This window comes from Chlorocebus sabaeus, chromosome X (assembly GCF_047675955.1).
Source record: "Chlorocebus sabaeus isolate Y175 chromosome X, mChlSab1.0.hap1, whole genome shotgun sequence".
Taxonomy (NCBI): Eukaryota; Metazoa; Chordata; class Mammalia; order Primates; family Cercopithecidae; genus Chlorocebus; species Chlorocebus sabaeus.
This window is the reverse complement of record NC_132933.1, coordinates 130,648,814-130,674,706: the sequence shown is the minus strand read 5'-3', so window position 1 is coordinate 130,674,706 and position 25,893 is coordinate 130,648,814. Positions and strand designations below refer to the sequence as shown.

Genomic DNA, 25,893 nt, shown 5'->3' with positions numbered 1-25,893 from the left:
AAGTCAAGTAATGTGATTCCTCCAGTTTTGTTGTTTTTGCTTAGGATAACATTGGCTATTCTGGATCTTTTGTGGTTCCATATAAATTTTAGGATTTTTTTTTCTATTTCTGTGAAGAACGTCATTGATACTTTGATGGGGATTACAGTGAATCTGTAGATTGCTTTTGGTACTATGGGCATTTTCACAGTATTGATTCTTCTAATCCATTAACATGGAATAGCTTTACTTTTTTGTGTCTTCTTCAATTTCTTGCATCAACGTGTTTATAGTTTTCATTGTAGAGACCTTTCACTTCTTTGGCTAAGTTTATTCCTAGGTATTTTATTTCATTTGCAGCTATTGTAAATGAGATTATTTTCTTGACTTCTTTTACAGATTGCTTTCTCTTAGAATATAGAAATGCTACTGATATTTGTATGTTGATTTTGTATCCTGCAACTTTACTCAATTTGTTTATCATTTTAATAGTTTTTTGGTGGAGTCTTTAGATTTTTCCAAATATAAGATCATATTGTCTACAAACAGGGGTAATTCGACTTCTTTCTTTCTTTTCTTTCTTTTTTTTTTTTTTGAGACAGAGTCTTGCTCTGTCCCCAGACTGGAGTGCAGTGGCGCACGGTCTCTGATCACTGCAAGCTCCGCCTCCCAGGTTCACGCCATTCTCCTGCCTCAGCCTCCCCAGTAGCTGGGACTACAGGCACCTGCCACCACGCCCAGCTAATTTTTTGTATATATATATATATATTATTATTATTATTTTTAGTAGAGACGGGGTTTCACCGTGTTAGCCAGGATGGTCTCGATCTCCTGACCTCGTGATCCACCCACCTCGGCCTCCCAAAGTGCTGGGATTACAGGCGTGAGCCACTATGCCCGGCCAACTTCTTTCTTTCTAATTTGGATGCCCCTTATTTCTTTCTGTTGTCTGATTACTCTGGCTAGGACTTCTAGTACTATGTTGAATAACAGTGGTAAAAGTGGGCCTCCTTGTCTTGTCTAGATCTTAGAGGAAAGGCTTTCAGTTTTTCCCCATTCAGTGTGATACTAGCTGTGGCTCTGTCATATATGGCTATTACTGTGTTGAGGTATATTCCTTCCATACCCAGTTTTTTCAGGGTTTTTATCCTGAAACGATGTTGAATTTTATTAAATGCTTCTTTAGCATCAGTTTACATGATCATATGCCCTGTGTTTCTTCCCACTGCGATAGGACAACACTGAGTTCCAGTGCAAAGTCCCACAATCACTGTGCTCTCCTTCCCCCAAGCACACAGATTTTTCTCTCTGTGCCCATGTTGCTGCTGCCAGGGAATAAGGGAAGGGTGGTGTAGGCAGTTCAGGACTGGCTTTCTTACCCTTTTCAGTGCCTCTTTCCTTGATGTGATGTTAAAACCAGGTATTGTGATTGTTCACCTGGATTTTGGTTCTTATGAAGATGCCGTGTGTGTGTGTGTGTGTGTGTGTGTGTGCGCGCGCACGCGCGCATGCGTGCGTGTATTTGTGTGGCTAGTTGTTCAGTTTGGTGTTCCTGCAGGGAGGACACTTGCTGGAGGTTTCTCTTCAACCTTCTTGCTCTACTTCATCCTCTATGTTGGCCAATTTTATCTGACAAAGCTGTGGCTTTTCACTCCCACCCCCAGTTGAGTCTACCCACTGGGGCAGCAAAGCTGCCGATTTCCCAGCCAGCCTTTTTCTGACAAATCTAAGGTCTCAATGAGCTAGGAGGGACAGGAGTAGTCTCAGGCAAAAAGGCCATAGTGCCTGCTCTACTTAATGCCAAGCTCTAGCAGTTTTTAAATATTAAATTTTGCTTAATTTATTGCTCCCCCTTGATCAATTCCCAGATTCCTAAAATGGCTGTTTGTTGACAATGTTGTCTAGTTTTATACTTGGTTTTTGTAGAAATGATTTGTCAACCTTCTCATGCCATTATAACTGCAAGCCTGGCTTCCATGGGTTACAATATTTTTTCATGGTCCACTTTTTAACCTTGGCTAATATTCTGATTTCTCGATCTTCGACTGGCTCTTTTTATGCTCCCTAGTCTCTTGCCACTCTCCCTTTTAAGTCCCTGTTCTGTACTGGCTTCTAGAAACTCTGAGCCCCCGGGCTTTCCCTTGGCTTAAGTGATGATTACCACTTCTCCCTCTTATGTTTCCATCCGGCCATCCCTGATCTCTGTCTTTCAAACCTTCCTATAATATGCACCTGAAGAATTCACTGGCGGTTACTGACTTTAAGAGGTAGGCCTAAAGCTGAATCTCTCCCCTACCTATCACTGACTCCAGTCAAAAGCACAAAGGAAAAAAGCAGAAGGCTTTAGAACTGCTTTGAAAAATGATAGATAATGGTTTAAAGCCATTTGCTCCATTGTCTTTGGTTCTTTCCTGTCATCACATTATTTCTCAGTCCACCTATCCTGTTTCATTCCCAATCTAAATTATTCAATAGTTTTAGATTTAGACTTCTTAAATCCAATACTCAAATCTGATGACTTCGGCAAATGATTTCCAGTATCCCTATGACCATCTACATGTAATACGGTAGTCACAGATCTGTATAATCTTGCCCTTTAATATTTGCTTCAGATCAGTTCCAACTCTTTTTTTAAAAAAAATCTGTGGAAAATGGAAGCGTTTCACCAATTTTTTGGTGAATTTTCAGGGGCTCCTGCATATTGGCAATACAGCCAGTCTAATTCTTTGATTTCAAAATGTCATTATTCATTTAGGTGTGTAGAAAGGCCTGGATTAGTAATTGAAAAACTCCTAAATGTGTTATCTTTAACATCATCCTGGGATACTGATGAATTGTCAGATTCTAATGGTCTTAACTATTTCTAATATTTTATTCATGCCTTAGAAATATACTGCTTTGTCGCTTAGGCAAACTGAGATTTGTGTGGTTTTCTTTTCTGTCACTGAAAAACAAATAGCTCTTTCACAAGGGTATTAAATTGGTTAACTTTTGGGAAAAGTTCTCCAGAAATGAAAATCAGTGCAATGCTTACAATTCTTGTTTCCTCAGTCTATATGTCTATTTCAGGGAAATAGCATTTAGAAATTTAAGGTCTTCTTTGCATAGTAAAGGGATATGAGTAAATTCCTTTTCTTTTTTTAAAGGAAACATCTGGCTGTTCCTTTTCAGGCATTGTAGAGAATTTTAGCCTCATGATACTCATTGGCTTGAATTGACATCTTTCAGTTCTGAAACTTCATGAGTTAATCGAGTGGGGATGATTCTGGAGTAGCTCTACTACACTAGTTTACTTTGAACAGCACATCACGATTATATTTTCACAAAGCCCTGAAATAACATTTTGCTTCTCTGTGGGTGTAAGAGATAAAGACCCTTTATCTTTCATTCTCATGGAATCCATTTTAGCTGCACTAATGTGCATTAAGAAGTTTCTAAGGCAATGGGAAATGTCAGCAAGAATGAAATTAATTGGCTGGCCATCCCTGAAGGTACATATTTAGGGGTTGGTTCACAGAATTGTCACTTCATCAGCTTGCTTAAAAATAGAGGATTTACTTACTGCTTGGCTTGAGTTGAAAGTAATTTCTTTCCCTCAGGATCACCTTCTTTGACAGAAATTATTTTAAGTCAGTCTCACTATTAACTCACTCTCATTCTACTGTGACCAAACATGTTTGAATCCTCTATCTTTTGAAAAAAATGTAAAGATATATTAAATGTCTTTATAAATTATGTTCCTGCCCAGAACTTTTGTTTGCAAAAGCATTATCTATAGCATGGAATGGGAGTGATATAATCAGTAGGATATTAATAAGAAAGCAATAAATACACTATGGCTTTTCCATTCCATATTCCCTAGACTATCTGTAAGAGTTGATAAGAAAAACGTAAAACTTTAGCCTGATGTATATCCATTTTATATGGTCCAAAGAAATAGGGGTACCAATGTCTTTTTCTTCAGATTCTTGTATTTTGGTATTATATTCCTTTTATGTATCTCATTCTCCAGTATAATTTCGTCTCCATTATTTTGGGATTTGAAATTTCTATGAGACCTCTCCCTACCTTATCCACCAAATCCTTTCTCAAACACAGACTGCAGAAGCACCCTAAAGACATAGTAAGAAGAATTTAAAGCACTTGAATGATATTCTGTGTTTATTCAAGTGGATGTATACATAGCAATAAATTCATTTTAATGGATTTGTGATCTTCTGTTCAGCACATACCATTTGGACAGCAATGTGTTGTCCAATTGGAAGCTACTCTTTGTTCTCAGAAGGCTTTATCCAGTCGTCATACATTGCCCCTACATCTTAGAGCCAGCAGAGTGTCAAATCCTTCTCACCCCGGACTATCCCTGCCTTCCTGCTCTGCAGTGGCTCCTCCGACTTCCTCCTTTGTTGCATCTCTCTGATTCCAGCCAAACAAGGTTGTCTGCTTTAAGGGCTTGTGATTGGATTGAGCCTACCTGAATAATCCAGGATAATCTCTCTATTTTAAGGTCCTTAAGCTTAATTACACCTGTAAAGTCCTTCTTACTATGTGATGTAACATGTTCATAGGATCCAGGGATTAGGACTTGGCCATAACTTTACCTACTACAGGTAGCCAAGTTAGGTCAATAGAGGTGCTTTCCCATTCACTGTTTCCTCAGGAAAGTAGGCCAACCAGCAGTCAAAGCCCATAAACAACTTAAAATCTTGTTGGGAGATAAGCTCTGCAAACTCAGATGCCTTCAGGGGCCAGCCAGTTAACAAATGGTTGACCTACATGGGTGTAAACAACAGGGAGTGGTGGAGACTGTGGAAAACTAGTAACTACACACACCACTTAAAGAAATTCCAATTCAATCGTTTGCTAAGCCATTGTGTTCGGCAAGCAAAACAGGTTTCTGGGAAGATTCAGCCCATTGGGTTGGACTTAGTCTGTGGATAGCCAACTTTTCAGCACTCCATTTATCTATTGCTGTGTGACAAACCTCCCCCAAATTTAGATTATTGAAACAGCAGTAATTATTTTTCTCTCTCATGGTTCTGGGGATCACTAGGCTCAGCTGCATGGTTCTTGTTGGTGGGGTTTTTTTGTTTGTTTGTTTTTGTTTTTTGTTTGTTTGTTTGTTTTTCACAGAGTCTTGCTGTGTCACCCAGGCTGGAGTACATTGGTGTGATCTCAGCTCACTGCAACCTCCGTCTCCCAGGTTCAAGTGATTCTCCTGCCTCAGCCTCCTGAGTAGCTGAGATTACAGGTGCCCGCCACCAAGCTCAGCTAATTTTTGTAGTTTTAGTACAGACAGCATTTCACCATGTTGGCCAGGCTGGTTTCAAACTCCTGACTTCAGGTGATCTGCCCATCTCAGCCTCCCAAAGCACTGGGATTACGGGTGTGAGCCACTGCACCTGGCCATTTGTGGTCTTTCATGTAGTTCCAGATAGTGGCTGGGGCTGGTGTCATACGGAAGGCTACCTCTCTCATATGGCTAATGGTTGATGCTGACTGTTGACTAGAATATCTACATATGGCCTCTTCATGTATGTTGGGTTTCCTTACAGCATGTTGATTGATATAGAAACTTCAAAGAGCAGCTTTTCTGGGAAAGAGGGAGGGAGGGAGGGTGTGCTTGTATGCATCAGGGGGAGGTTGTATCACCTTTAATTACCGAGCCTTGGAAGTCACACTGTCATTCCTGCTGCATATTATTCTTTAGAAGTGAGTCACTAAGGCTAACCCATAATCAAGGGGAGAGGAATTTGGATTCCATCTCTTCATGGGAGGAGTGTAAAAAAGTTCACAAACACATATTAAAACTAGCACGTATAGCCTTACATTAGAGAATAGTAAAACTAAATATATAATAAACTTGGATGTAATACGGGAGATATACAAAATGCTTAACAGCTGGTTTGGCATGGGCCCTGAACAAATAGAAGAAATAACAGCATCAACAACTGGTAGGATCTACTGGTGCAGCTGCTTAATATCAGCTCTGGGTATTATCAAGGCTCCAAATGTGCCCTAGAGTCAATAAGAGCCCTGGGAGCTCAGGAATGGTAAGATCATGTGTCTGAAATAAGATGTTTTCGTTATTCTTGTTGAAGCTTCAGAAGCCCCATTAAGTTCTTGTTTCAGAGATTGGTTGTTTGGTTTGCTTTGTCTACCTTTGTCTACCAGCAGTTGGGAACATTTTCCCTGCATAGCCGTTACCTGAATGTTTTAAAAGTTTGTTATTTTAAAGAGAGGGGAGTTGGGAAGAACAAAAAGAGAAGGGACAAGCTCTAGGAATACACATTATCTTTTGTATATATTATGATTCAGTCCAATGTTATTTAGAAGCCAAGGCACCCACCTGGATTTTCCCCTCTTGACTTAGAAATGTTGAGTTCTTAGGATAGTGTATTAGTTTCCTATTGCTACCGTAACAAACTCCTAAAACCTTAGCAGCTTAAAACAACGCAGATTTATTATCTCACAGTTCTCTAGGTCAGAAGTCTGGGGTTAGTTTGGTTGTTTCTCTGCTTTGGATTTCGTAAGGCTGAAATTAAGAGTGTCAGCCGGCTGGACTTTTATGGGGAGGCTCTGGGAAGAATCCCCTTCCAAGGGGATTCAGGTTGTTGGCAGAATCCAGTTCTTTCTGGTTGTAGGGGTAAGGTCTTTACTTTCTTGCTGGCTATTGCCTGGAAGCTACTCTTTGTTCTCAGAAGGCTTTATCCAGTCGTCATACATTGCCCCTACATCTTAAGCCAGCAGAGTGTCAAATCCTTCTCACCCCAGACTATCCCTGCCTTCTTGCTCTGCAGTGGCTCCTCCGACTTCCTCCTCTGTTGCATCTCTCTGATTCCAGTCAGACAAGGTTGTCTGCTTTAAGGGCTTGTGATTAGATTGAGCCTACCTGAATAATCCAGGATAATCTCTCTATTTTAAAGTCCTTAAGCTTAATTATACCTGTAAAGTCCTTACTATGTGATGTAACATGTTCATAGGATCCAGGGATTAGGACTTGGCCATAACTTTACCTACTACAGGTAGCCAAGTTAGGTCAATAGAGGTGCTTTCCCATTCACTGTTTCCTCAGGAAAGTAGGCCAACCAGCAAGTTTATGTTAAACACTAGGGCTTCATTGAAATACCCTAAATTTGAAGGAAAAGAATATGCATTTTATGGAAATATGTCTAGGTTTTGGTTTTGAAGAGAGGAGGCACTCTTCCTTGATTTCCAGTAATGTCTACAGTATAATATAATGCTTAGGAGAACTGGTTTGAAGTCAGACCAGGCCTTGTACAAGTACATAATGCTCCTAAGTCTCATTATCCTCATCTGTGAAATGGGCTAATAATTCCTACGTTGCCGTGGGAAAAAACTGATGAATAGAAGGTGCTTAGGACATAGTAAGTGCTCAGTGAATGTTAGCTAAAAATAAGGACAATGAAAACAGAATGACATATTCTTAGACTTCTTTATAGTTGGGGAGAAGGTATGAGTTTATCAACTAGTGTCAACAATTGGATTTCGCATTAGTTTCATATTAACCTGACATAAATTAATTTGTTAGTCTGACATAATTATTTTATTAGAGATAAATGAGTAAAACAATTGTTCTAGGAAGAGATTTATACACATATTTTTTTCTTTCTTTCCTTTTTTATTTTTTTAGACTCGAACTTCTGGGCTCAGGCAGTCCTCCTGCCTCAGCCTCCCAAGTAGCTGGAACTATATTTGCATACCACTGCTGGGCTTATGAGTTTATTTTTAGTAATTTAGCTTAAGATGAATTGCTTGGTTTTAATCATAACAAGCAGTCACTGAAACTTACAACCATCTAAGTAAGGGGTTGGCCACTATGCCTGTGGGCTAAATCTCACCTGCTGCCTGTTTTTGTATGGCCCGTGAGCTAAGAATAATTTTTAGAGATAAATGTTTGCAGTTGGTTTGATGATGGGGAAGCCCTAACTTCATTTGGTTTTTTGTTTTTGTTTTTTAATTAAAATAATTTTTGTTGGTATGTAGTAGTTATAAATATTTATGGGGTACATGAGATATTTTGATACAGGCCTGCAATGCATAATCACATCATGGAAAATGGGAGTATCTATCCCCTCAAGCATTTCCTTTGTGTTACAAACACCACTTATATTATTTTTGTTATTTTAAAATGTACAGTTATTATTGACTATAGTCACCCTGTTGTGCTATCAAATACTAGATCTTATTCATTCTTTCTAACTATATATTTTTTGTACCCATTACCCATCCCCACTTCTCCCCGATTCCCCTGCCGCCCTTCCCAGCCTCTGGTAACCATGCTTCTACTCTCTATCTCCATGATTTCAATTGTTTTGGTTTTTAGATCCCACAAATACGTGAGAACATGCAATGTTTGTCTTTCTGTGCCTGGCTTATTTCACTTAACATAATGATCTCCAGTTCCATCCATGTGTTGCAAATGACAGGCTCTCATTCTTTTTTTCTGGCTGAATAGTACTCCATTGTGTATATGTACCGTATTTTCTTTATCCATTCACCTGTTGGTGGACACTTAGGTTGCTTCCAAATCTTGGCTATTGCAAACGGTGCTGCAACAAACATGGGAGTGCAGATATCTCATCAGTTACTTTCTTTCTTTGGGTATGTACCCAGCAGTGGGGCTGCTGGATCATATAGTAGCTCCATTTTTAGTTTTTTGAGGAACCTGCAAATTGGATAAGCATAACTTAGAACCCCAATTAAGCAAAATGTTATCTCACCCCAAAATAATTCCATTATTTTCATTAATAGGCCTGTAGTAGAAATAATTGTACTCAGCTGGGCATGGTGGCTCACGCCTGTAATTCCAGCACTTTGGGAGGCTGAAGTGGGCGGATCACTTGAGGTCCGGAATTTGAGACCAGCCTGGCCAACATGCCAAAACCCTGTCTCTGAAAGAAAAAAAAAAAAAAGAAATAATTGCACTTGATTACTATTGTTATTTTTTGAATTTCATCAATAAAATCTGTGGACAATTTGCTCTTAAGTACCTACGTAATATCCTTGATTTTGCCTCTTTGCCTGTAAAGCCTAAAATATTTATGATCTCACCCTTTACAGAAAAAAAATTTGCTGACTGCTGATCCAAGTAACCTATTGTGCATTTAAGATTTGGGTGTAGACTCCTCTTAGATAGAAGGGATCCTTAAGATGTCCTAATGCAATGCCTTAATTTTATAGCTAAAACTAAAGCCCAGGAAGGTAGGTGACTCTTCCCACACAATTCAGCTAGTTAGTGATAGAGGCAGTACACTTTCCACTGGAGCAGGCAGACCCTCTGGGTAGCGTAGTTGGACTTTATTCATCTTTCTTTAAATGAACCTCTGTGCTGTCACCAATCCAGAGCTTTTTAAAGGACAGGCCAGAGGTGATGCAGCATAGAAACACAGTTGTCCATTCAACCCATTGAACAGGGCCTGGCAAATATATACTTGCTGTGTTTCCATTTCAGGGAGCGCCCTTTAGATTCTAGAATTTCTCATTAAAACTTTTTCCATCGGTGACAGACTGGATTAAGAAAATGTGGCACATATACACCATGGAATACTATGCAGCCATAAAAAAGGATGAGTTTGTGTCCTTTGTAGGGACATGGATGCAGCTGGAAACCATCATTCTCAGCAAACTATCACAAGGACAGAAAACCAAACACCGCATGTTCTCACTCATAGGAGGGAACTGAACAATGAGATCACTTGGACTCGGGAAGGGGAACATCACACACCGGGGCCTATCATGGGGAGGGGGGAGGGGGGAGGGATTGCATTGGGAGTTATACCTGATGTAAATGACGAGTTGATGGGTGCTGATGAGTTGATGGGTGCAGCACAGCAACATGGCACATGTATACATATGTAACAAACCTGCACGTTATGCACATGTACCCTAGAACTTAAAGTATAAAAAAAAACAAACAAAAAAAAAACCTTTTTCAAAAGCACTGGTATGCTGACTTTTTTATTCTGTTAAGTTAGTAACAATAAATAACTGTGCTTGTTAATATATTTTCATTGAGCCGTGTTCAATTTAGGATGAGATTGTTCATTGAGCAGTACAGTCACCCTAAACTGAGGGAATAATTTCCCCTCATGTCCAACATCCCCATTGTTCCGTGGTTATCTGCTAATAAACCCAGCCATGCTGTGTTTGTCTTTGCTTCCCTCCTGCCTGTATAATGATGATTACTCTCTGGCATTTGTTTCTTTTTCTACAGGTGGTTTACAAATCCAACGACCGTCAATGCCTTCTACAGTGCATCCACCAACCAGATCCGTGAGTACTGGTTCCTTGTCTCCTTGGTAATCTGGTATAAAATGGAAGGAACTTTTCCATGACTATGATGGAGGGTAAGGCATTCCTTATTTCCCCCAAAAGTGGCAGGGTATGCTGGTGAAGGAAGGTTGTTTTCCTACCCATATGCCAAATTTTCCTCACTCTCTTCACCTTACTAGTTTTTTTTTTAAAGCTTTATGTCACCATTGATTGAAAAAAAATCAACTACAGTAAACCAAATTAAACCATAATGAAGTTTGCCATGAAAAGGAGCAAGTTTCCACTTTCCTCTCATAATGGCATTACTGATTTTGTCCATACCATTTTGTTCGTTCCTAGGATTGGTGGGGAAAACAGCAGGTAACTGAGCAGATTGTAGAACCTGAGAGGACCATCTGTATGTAAGAAAGAAGCTTGGAAATATTCTTATTAACGCTAGAAAGTTATGTCTTGAGGTTTTCTACTTACATGTATCAGGTATATGTAATTTAAAATACCATGATAAATTTTAAAAATTATTATTTTTATTATTTTTTCAAGACAAGTCTCCCTCTGTCACCTAGGCTGGAGTTCAGTGGTGTGATCTTGGCTCACTGCAACCTCTGCCTCCCAGGTTCAAGTTATTCTTGTGCCTCAGCCTCCTGAGTAGCTGGGAGTACAGGTGTGCACCACCATGCCCAGCTACATTTTTTTTATTTGTATTTTTAGTAGAGATGGGGTTTTGCCATGTTTGCTAGGCTAGTCTCAAACTCCTGGCCTCAAGTGATCTGTCCACCTTGGCCTTCCAAAGTGTTGGGATTAGAGGTGTGAGCCACTGCACCTGGCCTTAAAACATTATTAAGATCTGTTTGGCACAAATAAAAAGTCTGACAGCATCCAACCTTGGCAATAAGGACACACACTCATTGCTGGTGGCAAGATAGATTGGCTCATCCACTTTGCAGGGCAATTTGACAATATCTCAAAAAGCTGCAGATGTCCATGCATACCTGTGACCATGACCTTTGCTCCTGGAATGTGCTCTAGTGCTGTGATTCTTGAAATGTGGTCCTTGGACCTGCAGTAATAGCATCATGGGGGATCTTGTTAGAAATGCAAATTCCCAGGCCCTACCTTAGATCTATTGATCAAACTTTGGATGTGGAGCTCAGAAATCTGGTGCCATAAAACCTACAACCTAATACATGCTAAAGTTTGGGAACAGCTACCCTAGAGAACTCCTGCACAAGGCATAAAGAAGCCCAAGCGAAAATGCTCATAACAGTATTTATAATACTAGAAAAAGCAAAATAACCTACGTATTCCTCTGCAGGAAGATGAGTCAAATGTGGCATATTCACACAAAGGAATACCATAAAGCAGTGAAAAATGAGCAATATATATTAACATGGATGAATTTCACAAGTATTAGGTTGTGCAGAAAAATACAACTTGGGAAAATATATCAAGTATGATATATGATATAAATAAAGTTGAAACTCATGCAGAACAATTCTACACATTGTTTGGCGGTCCATCCATTTGCAGTGTAAGTGTAAAGACATTCATGAGAATGACAAACATGAAATTCTGGTTGGTGGTGGCTTGTCTTGGGGAAGGTGGGCAACTCCTGCTGAAATCCTTGCTGGTTTCTCCTCATCTCCTATATCTCTTAATGATGGCATGCCCCAAGGCTCAGTCCTTGCACCTTTTCTGTTCTCTTTTCTCCATCTTTGCTCACTTGCTTGGTGATAACATCTAATCTCATGGTTTTAATCACATTTCTATGGTGTTGAATGTAGGGGATGGAATTTACCACCCTTGTTCATACCACTACTATCTCCCACCTGGATTATGGGAATAGATTCTTCATTGGCTTCCCTTGCTTTGTTCTTACCCCCCTTCAGTCTATTCTAAATATAATATTGTAGCAATTTTAAGACTTTTTACAATCATATCATGTCAGTTCTTTGCTCAAAAGCTTTTATCAACATCCCATCTCACTCAGAGAAAGAACCAAATTATTTATAATGGCCTTAAGGTCTGTTATCTTCCTGCCCGTAACTCCTGCCACTCTCCCTCTTCCTCCCTCCTCCTGTTCCAGCCACACTGGCCTCCTTCGTGTTTGTAGAGCACATCTGACACGCTCTGCTCTGGGGATATTTATACCGGGGGTTCGCTTTCTCTTGGAAAACTTCCCCCCAAGTGACCTGCCTGGTTTATGCTCCCATTGCCTTCAAATCTTTATTCAAAGGCCAGGCCACCTCCCCAGGGAGGCGTCCTGCCTTCCCTCTGGCCAGTCAGCCAGTCTGCCGTGGGTCCTCCATACTGGCCGTTGTTCCTACAGGACTCTGGTCAGAGGGGACAGCCCGAAGGCTGTGGCTGCCCACTACTAGCTGGCAGATCTTCTTAGAGCCGCCATCGTGTGGCCACTGTTAGGAATAGCAGTCTCTGCCCGACTTGGGTCTGAGAGAGAAATGAACAGAAAGAAGACAGACAAGCAGATGGCGGGATTTTTTTATTTATACGTTAATTTACATAACCAAGTAAGTTGTTAAATATTTTGAATGTCACTTCTTACTATATAAATATTCATTATCACTAAGCTACCATTGCTTTCTTAAGGTCCTAAATGCCAACTTGAGAACTAAATTGCATATGTTATATGGGAACTTATGATATTTGAGTTATTAATTATAACTAATACTTATAATTTAATATATTATTAATTATAATCACATTTACAATATTCTCTTGGGAAATAGAAATCGTTTAGATTATTCACTTAAAAACGTTTTATTGTCTAATATTTGGTACATGTGAAAGAACATATGTAGCATTTTGGCACATATAGGTTATAAAGAATATATGAAAACATGACAAAATTAATATGTGCCTATGATGCCCTCACCCAATCGGGAACCATCCCTCCCACTAACCACAGAGGTAACAGTCTTCTCATGTGAGGGTTTATCATTTTTTTTGCTTTGTTTTTTAAATGAAACTTTAATTATATAGGTATCCCTAAACAATATGTAGTTTATTTTTACTTGTTTCTTAGTATAGTAAAAATGGTATCTTACTGTATGCAATCTTAAACAACTGTGTTTTTTCAGTCAATATGTTTGTAGGATTTGTCCGTGTAGCATGTGATGGTAGGCTGTTTTCATGTTCACTGCTGTATAATATTTCATGACTATACCCCCAAATTGTTTATTCTTCTATTGTCCAGCCTATGTGTCCCCACACCCAGGTTTTTGCTTATGAACAGTGCTGCTCTGCATATTCTTGTGACTGTCTCTTGAAACAAGTGAGGGTATACACCCAGGAATGGAATTATTGGCTGATAGGGAAGAAGTTATCTACCAGATAACATCAAATGTTTTCCAAAGCTGGTGTTCCAAAATACAGAAGTGTTTCTGTTGTTCCTCATTTTCATCAGCTCTTGGCATTGGTAGACTTAATTTTCACCAGTCTAGCGAGTGTAAGAGATCAGCTCTTATGCAAGAAAAGCCAATGTTTCCGCATCCACTTTAAAATGTCACTGAAGGCTTACTACTCCTTAGGGTACTTAAGTGTGTCTAATAATAGTTCCATCTCCAGGGTTTGCCTCTGCTCAGCCTTTTTCTTGCCTGTGAAGGGCTAATCCTATCAGAGGTTTACTGAGGAAGAAGCCATTTCAGGGTAAACCAATGGTTTCATGGAAGCTCATGGGCAGAGGGGTTTTCAACATGAACAATTTGAAACAGTATTTTAATTAAGAGATTCAAGCTGTTTCTGTTTTCCTAATGACCAGTGCTTGCTCTCATTGTAAATTATATTCTCAGGCAAGATGACAAGGAATCCTTTGGGGGAGTTTTATTTTCCCCTCTCTCCTTTCTGATTTTCCGGACTACAAATTAAGACAGGTGGAGTTTCTTCTTACACATTTCCCCACTGGGTTTCCTGGGACTTCCCCCACCCTACAACTGCCTTCTTTTTGCTTCACTGAAGAAGTGAAAAATTGAGGTGATTCTCTAAAATGAACATCTTTATTGATTAGGGGCTGATTCTGACAGCATGTGGCCATCTGTTTAATTGGGTTTTACATCTAAGATGTAACTATACTTAGTAACGTGATTTATGACAATTTCATTCAGTTCCCATTATCACTTTCTGATTTATGCCACTTAAATCTGCTTCTGCATGCAATACAGACTTGAGTAGAAAATAGAAAAACCTGTAGTTTTTTGTTTTTTGTTTTTTGTTTTTTTCAAATCCATGCCTTTGTGTGGAACCCTATGATTTGTGGCCATCTTTCAATGTTAGATTTTTACAGGGTGGTTACAACTTCTTATTTTTCTTCCCTTGTCAAGCTGGGTAGCAACATCTCTAGACATGGAGCATAGTGTGAAATTATAATGATTTAAATCTGCTGTACAAGGAGTTATACTCAGTAGCTGTCATCAAATTTAATTATATTTGAATAAGGTGGTTAAAGAGGAAAACAAAGATCTGAGATGATTGGTGCTTAACCCTAACTTTGTGATAACTGTGACACTGATCTCGCTGCTTTTCAGAGGGGCAAGGTAAGAACATTAATCGGAGATCTAGTTTGTATGGCCTTAGTTGAGGTTTTTATCCTTCCAGACCCCTATTGTCCTGTCTGCTACATGTTGAGGCTATCTAGCCCATAGGGTTTAGGGGAGGATTTAATGAGATGAATTTGTAAAGTGCCAGCACATTGCCAAGCTCAGGGCTTGTATATCTAAACCTGGCATGCCAGGAATCCCTGCGATAACCATTGTGTCACAGGACAAACAGCAAAATATAAAGATTGGCAGGGGGGATTATTTCAAACTTTTGCCCTCAAGAGATCCTAGGCTGGGCATGGTGGCTCACGCCTGTAATCCCAACACTTTGGGAGGCTGACACAGGTGGATCACCTGAGGTTGGGGGTTTGAGACCAGCCTGGCCAACATGATGAAACCTCATCTCTATTAAAATATAAAAATTAGCCAGGCTCAGGAGGGTGAGGCAGGAGAATCACTTGAACCTAAAAGGCAGAGGTTGCGGTGAGCCAAGATTGCGCCACTGCACTCCACCCTGGGCGACAGAGTAAGACTCTGTCTCAAAAAAAAAGATATATATTCAAACAACATTTTTGAATATTAATAAGGCACAACCAATTTGGAAAAGTGTTTGACAGTTTGTTGATATCTCCTATTACACAGAAATTCCACTCCCAATAAAATAAGCAGATCTGTATGCCTATCAAAAAACATGTACAGGAGTGATCAGAGCAGCTTTATTCATAACAGCAGAAACCTGGAAAAAACCTAGTGTCCATCAACAGAAGAGGTAAATAAGTTGTGGTATATTCTTATAATTGAATCTTATACAGCCATGAAAAAATGAACTGTTCCACATTATAATATGTATGCATGCCACTGACTAAATGCTGAGTAAAAGAAGCCAGGTATAAGACTAAATACTGTTCTGTTCCATGTGTATAAAGTTCAGGCACAGGCAAATAAATCTATATGATAGAAGTAAAATAATGACTACCTTTGTTGGGGGTATTGACTGAGAGGAGGTGTGTGACACATTCTTTATCTTGATCTCAGAGGTGGTTACACAGGTGATACAAGAGTAAAAACTCACTGTGTTCTATCATTAAGATTTGTGTCTGGCTGGGTATGGTGGCTCACGCTTGTAATCCCAGCACTTTGGGAGGCCAAGGTGGGGGGATTGCTTTAACCCAGGAGTTCGAGACTAGCCTGGGCAATACAGCAAGACCTTGTGTCTACAAAAAAACAACAAAAAATTAGCCGGGTATGGTGGCATGCGCTTGTAGTCCCAGCTACTCTGGAGGCTAAGGTGGGAGGATTGCTTGAGCCTAGGGGTTTGAGATTGCAGTGAGCTATGATTATGGCACTGTACTCCAGCCTGGGTGACAGAGCAAGATCCTATCTTTAACAACAACAAAACTTTATGCTTTTACTGTATGTTAAGAGATACCGCAAAATAAATGGGAAGACTGCTCCTTTTCTCCATAAAAATGTTTGGAACAGCATATAGTATGCATGGACATCTTGAGCTAATAATAGGTTGCCTCAGGCTAAGTCTCTAGAGGTATAGACCAGGGATTGGCAAACTTTTTCTGTAAATTGCCAGATAGTAATATTTTTGGCTTTGCAAGCCATACTGTCTTTGTTGTAATTTCTCAACTCTGCCATGGCAGCCATAGACAATTCATAAACCAATGAGCCTGGCTGTGTTTCAGTAAAACTTTATTTACAAAACAGGTGGCAAGGCTGCAGTTTGCCAGCCCCTAGAGTAGCATGCTTTGAGAGAATGGGCTCCAGTGTGCCATTGAGGAGTGTTCTGACTCAGCTTCCATGGTTCTTTGGATCTATTCAGGTAGTGGTAGTGGTGGGAAGAGTGAACAGCTCATATTTGGTTTTCATTTCTACTAACATAGATTGATCTTTAGAAGAAAATTCATTTTAAGTATTCAATATCAATGAATATTTGAAAAGCACCTCATTTAAGTATTTAGTTTGTATTTTCGTACATCTCAAATCAAGTTAAAGAAGTATTTTAAACAGATAAGATCTTGGCTTGAAAACAAGCATGGCCTAAGGGCTAAAACCAATGATTTTATTATCTTTGCTGTTATACACAAGGGATTTTTTTCCCTCAGTTTAATCACAGATATTCTGCTAAAGAAGATAAGCCTTTGTCCAGAGGCTGGGCTTATGCTGGCATCAAATTATGGAATTAATCTGGAAATCAAACATAGATTTGTTTTGCTGTTAAGGATATAACTGTGTTTCAAACTGGGAGAATTTCTCATACTTCATTGGCTCTACCTGAAACCATAAAGTAAAAGTTAAGTTAGCAAATACTCACCTGTGGCTTCTCTTGGAATGTAATGAAATTAAATCTTTGAATCCACTTGATGTTCCATTTGGGGACATGGGAAAATAAGGCTAATATATAGAAATTGAGAGTAATCTTCCATTGCTTTTAGAGCTAGAAAGAAACTTAGTGGTCACCTCATCCAAATTTCTCATTACCTAAAAGAGATCCTGACACTCAGAGCAATTCTTAGTAATTTTTTTCCACTTTTTCACTTGATAAGGCCCCAGTGATTTTCACTTCCTGGTATTCGTGCCCCTGTCTAGTCCCCTGCCACACTGAGTAAGGCTCACCATGGTAACTAATAGGATGCTATGGGAAATTCTAGACTACGACTTCTGAGGCTGGGTCATGTTTTTTGGATTGTTCACTCTGGAGGAAGTCAACCACCACATTGTGAGGGCATTCAGGGAGCTCACAGAGAGGTCCACATGTGAAGGAACTGGGGCCCCCTGCCCATTAGGAGCACCATGTGAGTGCATCATCTTGGAAGTAGATCCCCAGGACAGCCAAGCCTTCAGATGACTGTGGCCCAGGCTGACATCTTAGCTGCAACCTCCGAGACACTGATACAGAACCACCCAAATTAGCTGTTTCCAAATTCCTGACCCAGAGAGATGGGGAGATAGCAACTATGTCTGGGGATGATTTGTTACACAGCAAGAGGTAACTGATAAAGCTATTAGAGCATGCCCAGGTGCTAACTGAGTTTGGTAGGAGGGTATATAACATTGTGTGGTGTAGTGATTAAGAGTGTGAGCTCTGAAGTATGACAGTTTGATTTTGAATCTTGGCTTGGCCACTAATAACTTGCAACCTTGGGCAAGTTACTTAACATCTTTAAGCTTCAGTTTAATTATCAGTAAAATGGAGATAATAGTAGTAACCATCCTATAGGGTTGTTGTGAAGATTAAATGATACTATATATTATAATATCTAATGCTATCTAGTATATTTTATATCTAATATTAGATATATAATATATAATATTAATATATAATAATAAATGTTAATTATATCTAATAATATACATTTATATATTATAAATTATACATATAATATATAATATTTATATAATATATATCAATATGTAATATATAACTATATATTAAATTATATATAACTTCTATATGTTAATATTATATATAATATCATTTAATCTTAATCCTATAGGATGGTTACTACTATTTTATATATGTGTATATATATGAATATAATGCTTGGCATAGAGTATGGTTCATAGTAGGCACTCAATAAACATTAGCTATTAGTCCTTGCCTTTGAGGAGCTGGGAGAGAGAGACTTGTTACCAGGTCATTTAGAGGACATCATGGTGAGTGTGCAACGGAAGGGTGTGCAATGCATTCTGGGAGCCACAGTGGAGGGGCAGTTAAGCCTTGGGGAGTCAAGATTGGATTTCCAATGAAACTGATGTTTGAGTGGACTTTGGAAAGAAAAAGAAATTTCTCTGGGCAGAGAAGTGAGATTAGGGCATTCAGGAAGAAGCACTGTTGTTTGATGCAAAGGCAGCAGACATGGCAGAACATAGCACAGAACAGGCTGTGAGATGGCCACAATTGCTGGGGTACAGCTTCCACTGGTGGAAGAGACAGCAAAGGGAATAATGGGAGATGATATGCAGAAGGAAGGCTTTGTGGGTCGTGTCAAAGAATGGGCCAGAGAGAGCTAGTATAGTTTTTGTCGGGGGAGTGGGGCACAAATAACTTAAGTTTTACTTCTGTATTAGTCTGTTTTCACACTGCTAATAAAGACATACCCAAGACTGGGTAATTTATAAAGGAAAGAGGTTTAATGGACTCACAGTTCCACATAGCTGGGAGGCCTCACAATTATGGTGGAAGGAGAAGGAGCAGCAAAGGCATGCCTTACATGGTGGCAGGCAAGAGAGTGTATGCAGGGGAACTCCCATTTATAAAACCATCAGATCTCATGAGACTTACTCACTATCATGAGAACAGCATGGGAACAACCTGCCCCCATGATTTAATTACCTCCCACTGGGTCCCTCCCACAACATGTGGGAATTATGGGAGCTACAATTCAAGATGAGATTTGGGTGGGAACACAGCCAAACCATATCAACTTCCTTAATCCTAATATTAGAGATCATGGCCTGGAGAGGGACAGATTGCAGCCACTAAGACCAGTTAGGAGTTTTGGAAATGACTCAAGAGAAGGACGGGGAGGGCCTAAACTTAGGCAATGACAGGGGTGAGGAGGATAGGAAGTGGATACATCAAATTCTAGGAGATGATTCTCAAATAACTGCATAATGATAATGCAGATAGCACAGTGATCCTCCCTTATCCATGGGTTTGCTTTTCATTGTTTCAGTTACCTAGGGGCAACCAAATTCTGAAAATATTCAGTAGAAAATGCCAGCAGTAAACAATTCCTAAGTTTTAAACTGCGTGCCATTCTGAGTAGCATGATGAAATCTCTTGCTGTCCAGCTCTGTGCCGTCTGGGACGTGAATCACCTCTCTGTCCAGTGTATCCATGCTGTATATGCTACTTGCCTGTTAGTCATTTAGTAGCTGTCTCAGTTATCAGATCAACTGTCACAGTGCTTGTGCCCAAGTAACCCTTATGTTACTTAATAATGGCCCCAAAGCATAAGAGTAGTGATGCTGGCAATTCAGGTATGCCAAAGAGAAGCTTCCTTTCAGTGCGAAGGTGAAAGTTCTCCACTTAAGGAAATTTAAAAAGAAATCATATACTGAGGTTGCTAAGATCTACAGTAAGAACAAATCTTCTATACATGAAGTTGTGGAGGAAAAATAAATTTGTGCATTGTGTACGTGTGTGTATTGGTTTGGTACTATATGAGGTTTCAGGTATCCACCAGGGGTCTTGGAACACATCCCCCAAGGACAAGGCAGGGGACTACTGTAATTTTCTAACTTTTCCACTAGGGCTTTACAAGACTTCCATCAAATAGAGATTATAACTGTTCTGTGCAGCTACACTTTGCTGAGAAACCATTAATATGCCAAGTATTTTGCCAGTTACTTTAATGTATGTTATCTCTAATCTTCACAGTAGTTCTATAAACTTGGCATTATGGGCTCATTTTACAGAAGAAGAAACTGAAGCTCAGAGTGGTGATGTAACTTGCAAAAGACTGCACAACTAGCAAATTGCAGGACTGGGAGTATAACCCAGTTTATCTGATTGCATCCTGTTTATCGTCACACTACACTGTTCAAAACTGGATAGGAAATGTGAGAATTACAGTCATGCGATAGGCCGGGTGCAGTGGCTCACGCCTGTAATCCCAGCACTTTGGGAGGCTGAGGTGGGTGGATCACTTGAGGCCAGGAGTTCAAGACCAGCCTGGCCAACGTGGTGAAACCCTGTCTCTCCTAAAAATACAAATGTTAGCTGAGCATGGTGGCCAGTGCCTGTAATCCCAGCTACTCGGGAGGCTGAGGCATGAGAATCACTTGAACCTAGGAGGCGGAGGTTGCAGTGAGCTGAGATCATGCCACCGTACTCCAGTCTGGGTGACAGAATGAGACTGTCTCAAAAAAAATAAAATAAAATAAAAAATAAATAAAAAATAGCTATGAGATGATATACATGAACACACACAGAAAAGGTTAAGGGTATGATATAAATTTGTTAGAATAATCATTATTATATCATCTCCTCACCCATGCTGCTCTTTCACTAGTTGGGGGATTGTTTCTCTTCTGGTATGGAAACAAGATATTATAGAATGTAGGGCAGCCAGGAGGCGAGAGAGAGAAGTTCAGATGGTCCCTAAGTCCTACTGATTTCATGTCCAAAAGGGCAGTGGCATCGAGCAGTTCATTATTGCCTCTTCTAAGAGGGCTGTTCTCTGCAAGCTTTTTGGCTAAGCCTGTGATCTCCTTGGGTCTTTAGCTTATGGGAAGAGTGGAGGAGGGGTTATTCCATAAGCTAGCTTAAAAGGAGTATTTAGATATACTCCCCCAAAAGGCTTTACTTTCCAAAATTTACACTGAGATTTTATTTTTTTATTTTTTTTTATTTTTTATTTTTTGAGAGGGAGTCTCGCTCTGTCACCCAGGCTGGAGTGCAGTGGCGCTATCTCGTCTCACTGCAAGCTCCGCCTCCCGGGTTCACGCCATTCTCCTGCCTCAGCCTCCTGAGTAGCTGGGACTACAGGCGCCCGCCACCGCGCCCGGCTAATTTTTTGTATTTTTAGAGACGGGGTTTCACCGTGGTCTCGATCTCCTGACCTTGTGATCCGCCCGCCTCGGCCTCCCAAAGTGCTGGGATTACAGGCGTGAGCCACCGCGCCCGGCCTACACTGAGATTTTAAAAGTTTTATTAAGTGAAGTCATGAGCAAACTTCGAATAGTTTGCGAAATTGGCAGATGATGCACTTAGCAAGGTTGTGGAACACCCGCTACAACTTTTTTTTGTTTTTGTTTTTGTGATGGAGTCTCACTCTGTCACCCAGGCTGGAGTGCAATGGCGCGATCTTGGCTCACTGCAACCTCCGCCTCCTGGGTTCAAGCGATTCCCCTGCCTCAGCCTCCTGAGTAGCTGGGACTACAGGCGCTCACCACCATGTCTGGCTGTTTTTTTTAAATATATATTTTTAGTAGAGACAGGATTTTGCCATGTTGGCCAGGTTGGTCTCAAACTCTTGACCTCAAGTGATCCACCTGCCTCGGCCTCCCAAAGTTCTGGGATTGCAGGCGTGAACCACCATGCCCAGCCCTGCTACACCTATTTTAAGGCATTCTTGTCCTGGTCTAGTTGAGGAATTTGGAGGTCCTGATACAGCCCCTCAGTTTCTGAAGCCTAACCAAGGAGGCTTCTGAGAATGGTGTTCTGGGTAGTATCACGAGAGGACAAAGGTAGCCTCATCTGGAAAGCTCTGCAGTCTCATGGGATTCCTGTTACCGTGGTAAGTCCCAGAACCAATGCCTGTAAGGATGCCATTTGCCACTTGTAGGGTATTTCTAAATGCCGTTTTCAGACACAGTGCACTGGGCAGGTTGGCTGCAGGGCTGGTAGTAGGAAAGCATGAAATGATTATCAGAGTCACCCTGATTAAAGACAGGGTGTGAGTGGGGCACTCACTGGCAACTGCCTGGATGTAAGTAAGCCAGGGTGAGGTGAGCATAGGAACCTAAAAACCAGCCATGGGAACAGGAGACAGGATGTCAGGGAGAAATCTCATTGATTGACCTTGATGGTCACAATCTCATTTGTCTTCTCTTTAAAAAATAAATTGTCTTTTACCCTTATTACAAAAGTAGTTCATAATTATTGTAGAAAATCTAGAAAAATTTTAGCTGAACTAAAAAAATTTAAAAAGTTAATATCATTTAAAGATAGTCATGGTTAATACTTTTGTTGAATACCACTGAAATGTACATTTATCTACAAATGTTTTACAGTTTAACTACGGACTCATCCAATAGTACTACTTTTTCCCCACTGAACATTGTAACATGAATATTTTTTTCCATTTATTACATATTCTTCTAAGTCATTGAGTGTAGTGTTCAACTGAGAAAACACCTTATTTAATTACTTCCTAATGGACATTTTGGCTGTTTCCCTATTGTTAACCCTCTGTATTGATAAGTTTTGTGACTTTTTGTATAAAACTGAGACCATTTCTTTAGAGTAAATTCCTAGAAGTGGAGCATTTCCTGTATCAAATGGTGTGTCCCATTTGAGGGTTTTGAAATGCGTCTTACCCAACTTCTCTCAAGAAAGCGGTACAAATTTGTATTACCACTAACAACAGATGAGATGGTTTAACCTTTAATGACTTGCATCTTAAAGATACTGTTGGAGGAAATGAATAGAGAGACTTAGTTTTTGTCTAATTGATAGGGGGAAAATGTTAGTCACATTTCATTCTTGAGACTATTATTGCATAACCAGATACCGTTCAGTGAACCCACATAAGCATTTGTCGAGTACCTACCATGCTCCCAGGACTGGGCTGAATATCCCTGCTGCTAGTGTCAGTTTCAAATACTTAGTACAGCAATCAATAAATGAGAAGACCTGTTGGAATATAAGTAGAATATGAGACACTGAGCTTCATAGTGGAAGGAAATTGGTGTTTTCTTTGCCAGATGTTGAACTATAGCAGTGGTTTTCAAAGTGCGGTCCCTGGATCATCAGCATCCCTTGTGATAGATGGGCATTATCTGGCCCTACCTACTGAATCGGAGACTCTGGGATTTGGGCCCAGCAATTTATGTTTTAACAAGATCTTAACTATCAAACTTCTGCAAGATGCCAAAGATTGAGAACCACTGAGCTATAAAAATGCAGCAAAGGCAGAAGAGGTCAGACTTGTTGGGTAAAGGTGTGGTAACTAACTTCTGGTTTGCCTGGGACCATCCCAGTTTTAGCACAGAAAGTCTCGCATCCCAGGAGCCCCTTCTGTCCCAGCTAGATAGGGATGGTTGGTCACCCTGGTAAAGGGTGGCAGGGGTGAAGGAAGGCTCTCTTCATTGCAGCCTAAAGGTAATTATGGCAGAAAAAGAATAGAAGGGCCAGCAGAGAAGGTTTCAAGATGGAGGGCAGATTTCAGAAGCTGCTTTCTGCTTGTCAGCTCTATGCTGATAGATGTGGTGGCAGGAGGTTACCTGCAGGAAGCCAGCAGATGGCTAAGGCATCTTGCTGAATCCCTTGACAGGAGTCACAGCTGTTAGAACTTGATACTTTCTGGAAAGGGGAAGGTTGGCATTCACCAAACTACTGGAAGATGCCAACTTGAAAAAAAATCCATGATTAATCTTAGCAGTGATGACAATGAAATCATTTTACAGCAAAAACCATAACCAAAAGTGCTTTGTAATTGCAGCAGTTTCCATGTCCTGACCGATGGCATCAGATTCTAGAATGGTGTCCAGCGTATCTGATTACAAGAACTAATCCTGAATAAGATGTAACATTCATTCTTAGAGTAAGCATTCATCCTGGATTTTCTAAAGCAGGTGCAATTTAAACTCTTCTTGTTCTCTACTACAGTCATAATGTATAAGGCATGCAAAGTTTCAGTTTTGAAAGTACAGTGTGCAAAACTAATAAAAGTAATCATATGTTACATTGTTACATGCATGGTGTTGATGACAGAAAGACAGGAGGGCCGATTTATAGATCACTTAAACATACAAAACTCCTTATTTTTCCTAAATCAACAGTTCTGAACCTGTTTTCATAGTCCAATTACCTGGGGAGCTTTTAAAAAATGCTTATGTTCAGGGTTCCATCCCAGAGATTGTGACTTAATAGGTTTGAGGCAGGGGCTTGGACATAGATATTAAAACAAACAAACAAACAAAATTCCCCAGGTGATGTGCATTTGGGGTTGAGAATACTATACTTACCCTGACATAAACCAATGGGTCCCAACTTTAGCATGTACCAGAATGGCCTGAAGTGCTATTCAGTAGGTCTGGGGAGGTGGGGGTGCAAACATTTGCATCTCTAAGGAGTGCCCTGGTGATGCTGATGCTGCTGGTCTGCAGACCAAGATTTGAGCACCAGTTTCCTAAACCATTCCTACTCCAAACCCCAAATAATCATACAAACCACATCTATCACCCATTAGCTAGACATGTGAATAAATAACTCCCTCTCAAAACATTTCTGCACATCTACTCCCACATATCCGGTATTTCTTTTCTCTACTGAGTTTAAAACATATTTCAATTAAAAAGCATACTTTAGAAAGCTTGGTATAGGTTTACCTTCCTCTTTAGGTCTTGCAAAATAGGATTATTTGTCTAGTGGTATCCTTTCTCACCCACTAGATTGTAGGTTCTTTGAGGACATTTGTATGTTCAAAGCTTGCCCATGTGGCTTGGAACATCATAGGTGCTCAGTACATGTTAGTAGTCAATGGTTATGCATAGAAATTGCATCATCATAACCAAACCCTACTATTCCCAATAGTTTTTATAATAGGATCTAAATAGACTGACACTCCAAAATTAGGATCATAAAATATATTCACTTAGTGAAGTGGACTCTGTTGCACAGGACAAGTAAAATAAAGAAGTGAGCAGAAGGTAACTACAAGTGAATTTCACCAAGAAGTACAATAATGTAGATAAGATGATATATCAGCAGTAGCTCTGAAATGTGGACTGATACATAGAGTAGTTTAGTAATATAAGCACACACTTAAGGCTTTTGAAAAAAAAATAACTGTCACAACTTGTGCTAAAGCCACATTAATACATCAAAACATCCACGCAAACGACCAAATATCCCATTGTTTGACAAAACCAATAATGCAATAGAATGTATTGACATAGTCCACCCCTTAACAAAACTATCACAGACATCTGCACTGAAAGAAAACAGACACAGGTACACACTTAATGAAAAACCCAAGTATATTTCTGGAGAAAGCAGCTACGGCAAATATGGAAACAGATTTAGTTCAATAAACAGCTGAATGTGTATGCTGGTCCACACATCCTCAAGCCCATTTAATTTTCCTTTGGAATTTTCCCTTGGTCACCTTTTTTTGGACTTAATTTACTTTGTCATTTGCCCCTGGCTCTGTCACTTCTGTCCCAGAGGCTGCTGGAGGGATCCTAAATGAAAACAATCAATAATGCTAATTCTTTCAGAGGAGTCAAAAGAGATGTTGAATTTAAGAATGAAATGCTCCTAAAGGTAGATGAGTTCAAGTTGTCTTGCATTGTGTTACTATACTTAAAAAAGTTTGCAGGCCGG

The 25,893-nt window shown here is 40.0% G+C and overlaps 1 protein-coding gene and 1 long non-coding RNA gene across 3 annotated transcripts in view; one reads left to right on the top strand and one right to left on the bottom strand.

Annotated features, from left to right (window-relative positions):
• The window catches only part of PHEX (phosphate regulating endopeptidase X-linked), a 224,096-nt gene that overhangs the window by 154,648 nt on the left and 43,555 nt on the right, over positions 1-25,893 (top strand). The window contains exon 15 of the mRNA XM_007991285.3: positions 10,217-10,275. Coding sequence (XP_007989476.1) covers positions 10,217-10,275 — 59 coding nt within the window. The remainder of the gene's footprint in view (positions 1-10,216; positions 10,276-25,893) is intronic.
• LOC103231704 (uncharacterized) overlaps positions 5,343-25,893 on the bottom strand; it is a 62,644-nt gene continuing 42,093 nt past the window's right edge. For both annotated transcript variants that reach the window (XR_005236381.2, XR_496983.3), the window contains 5 exons: positions 23,117-23,199; positions 11,265-11,332; positions 9,782-9,894; positions 8,783-8,894; positions 5,343-8,668 (listed from right to left, as the gene is read on the bottom strand). This is a non-coding gene — a long non-coding RNA (uncharacterized lncRNA). The remainder of the gene's footprint in view (positions 8,669-8,782; positions 8,895-9,781; positions 9,895-11,264; positions 11,333-23,116; positions 23,200-25,893) is intronic.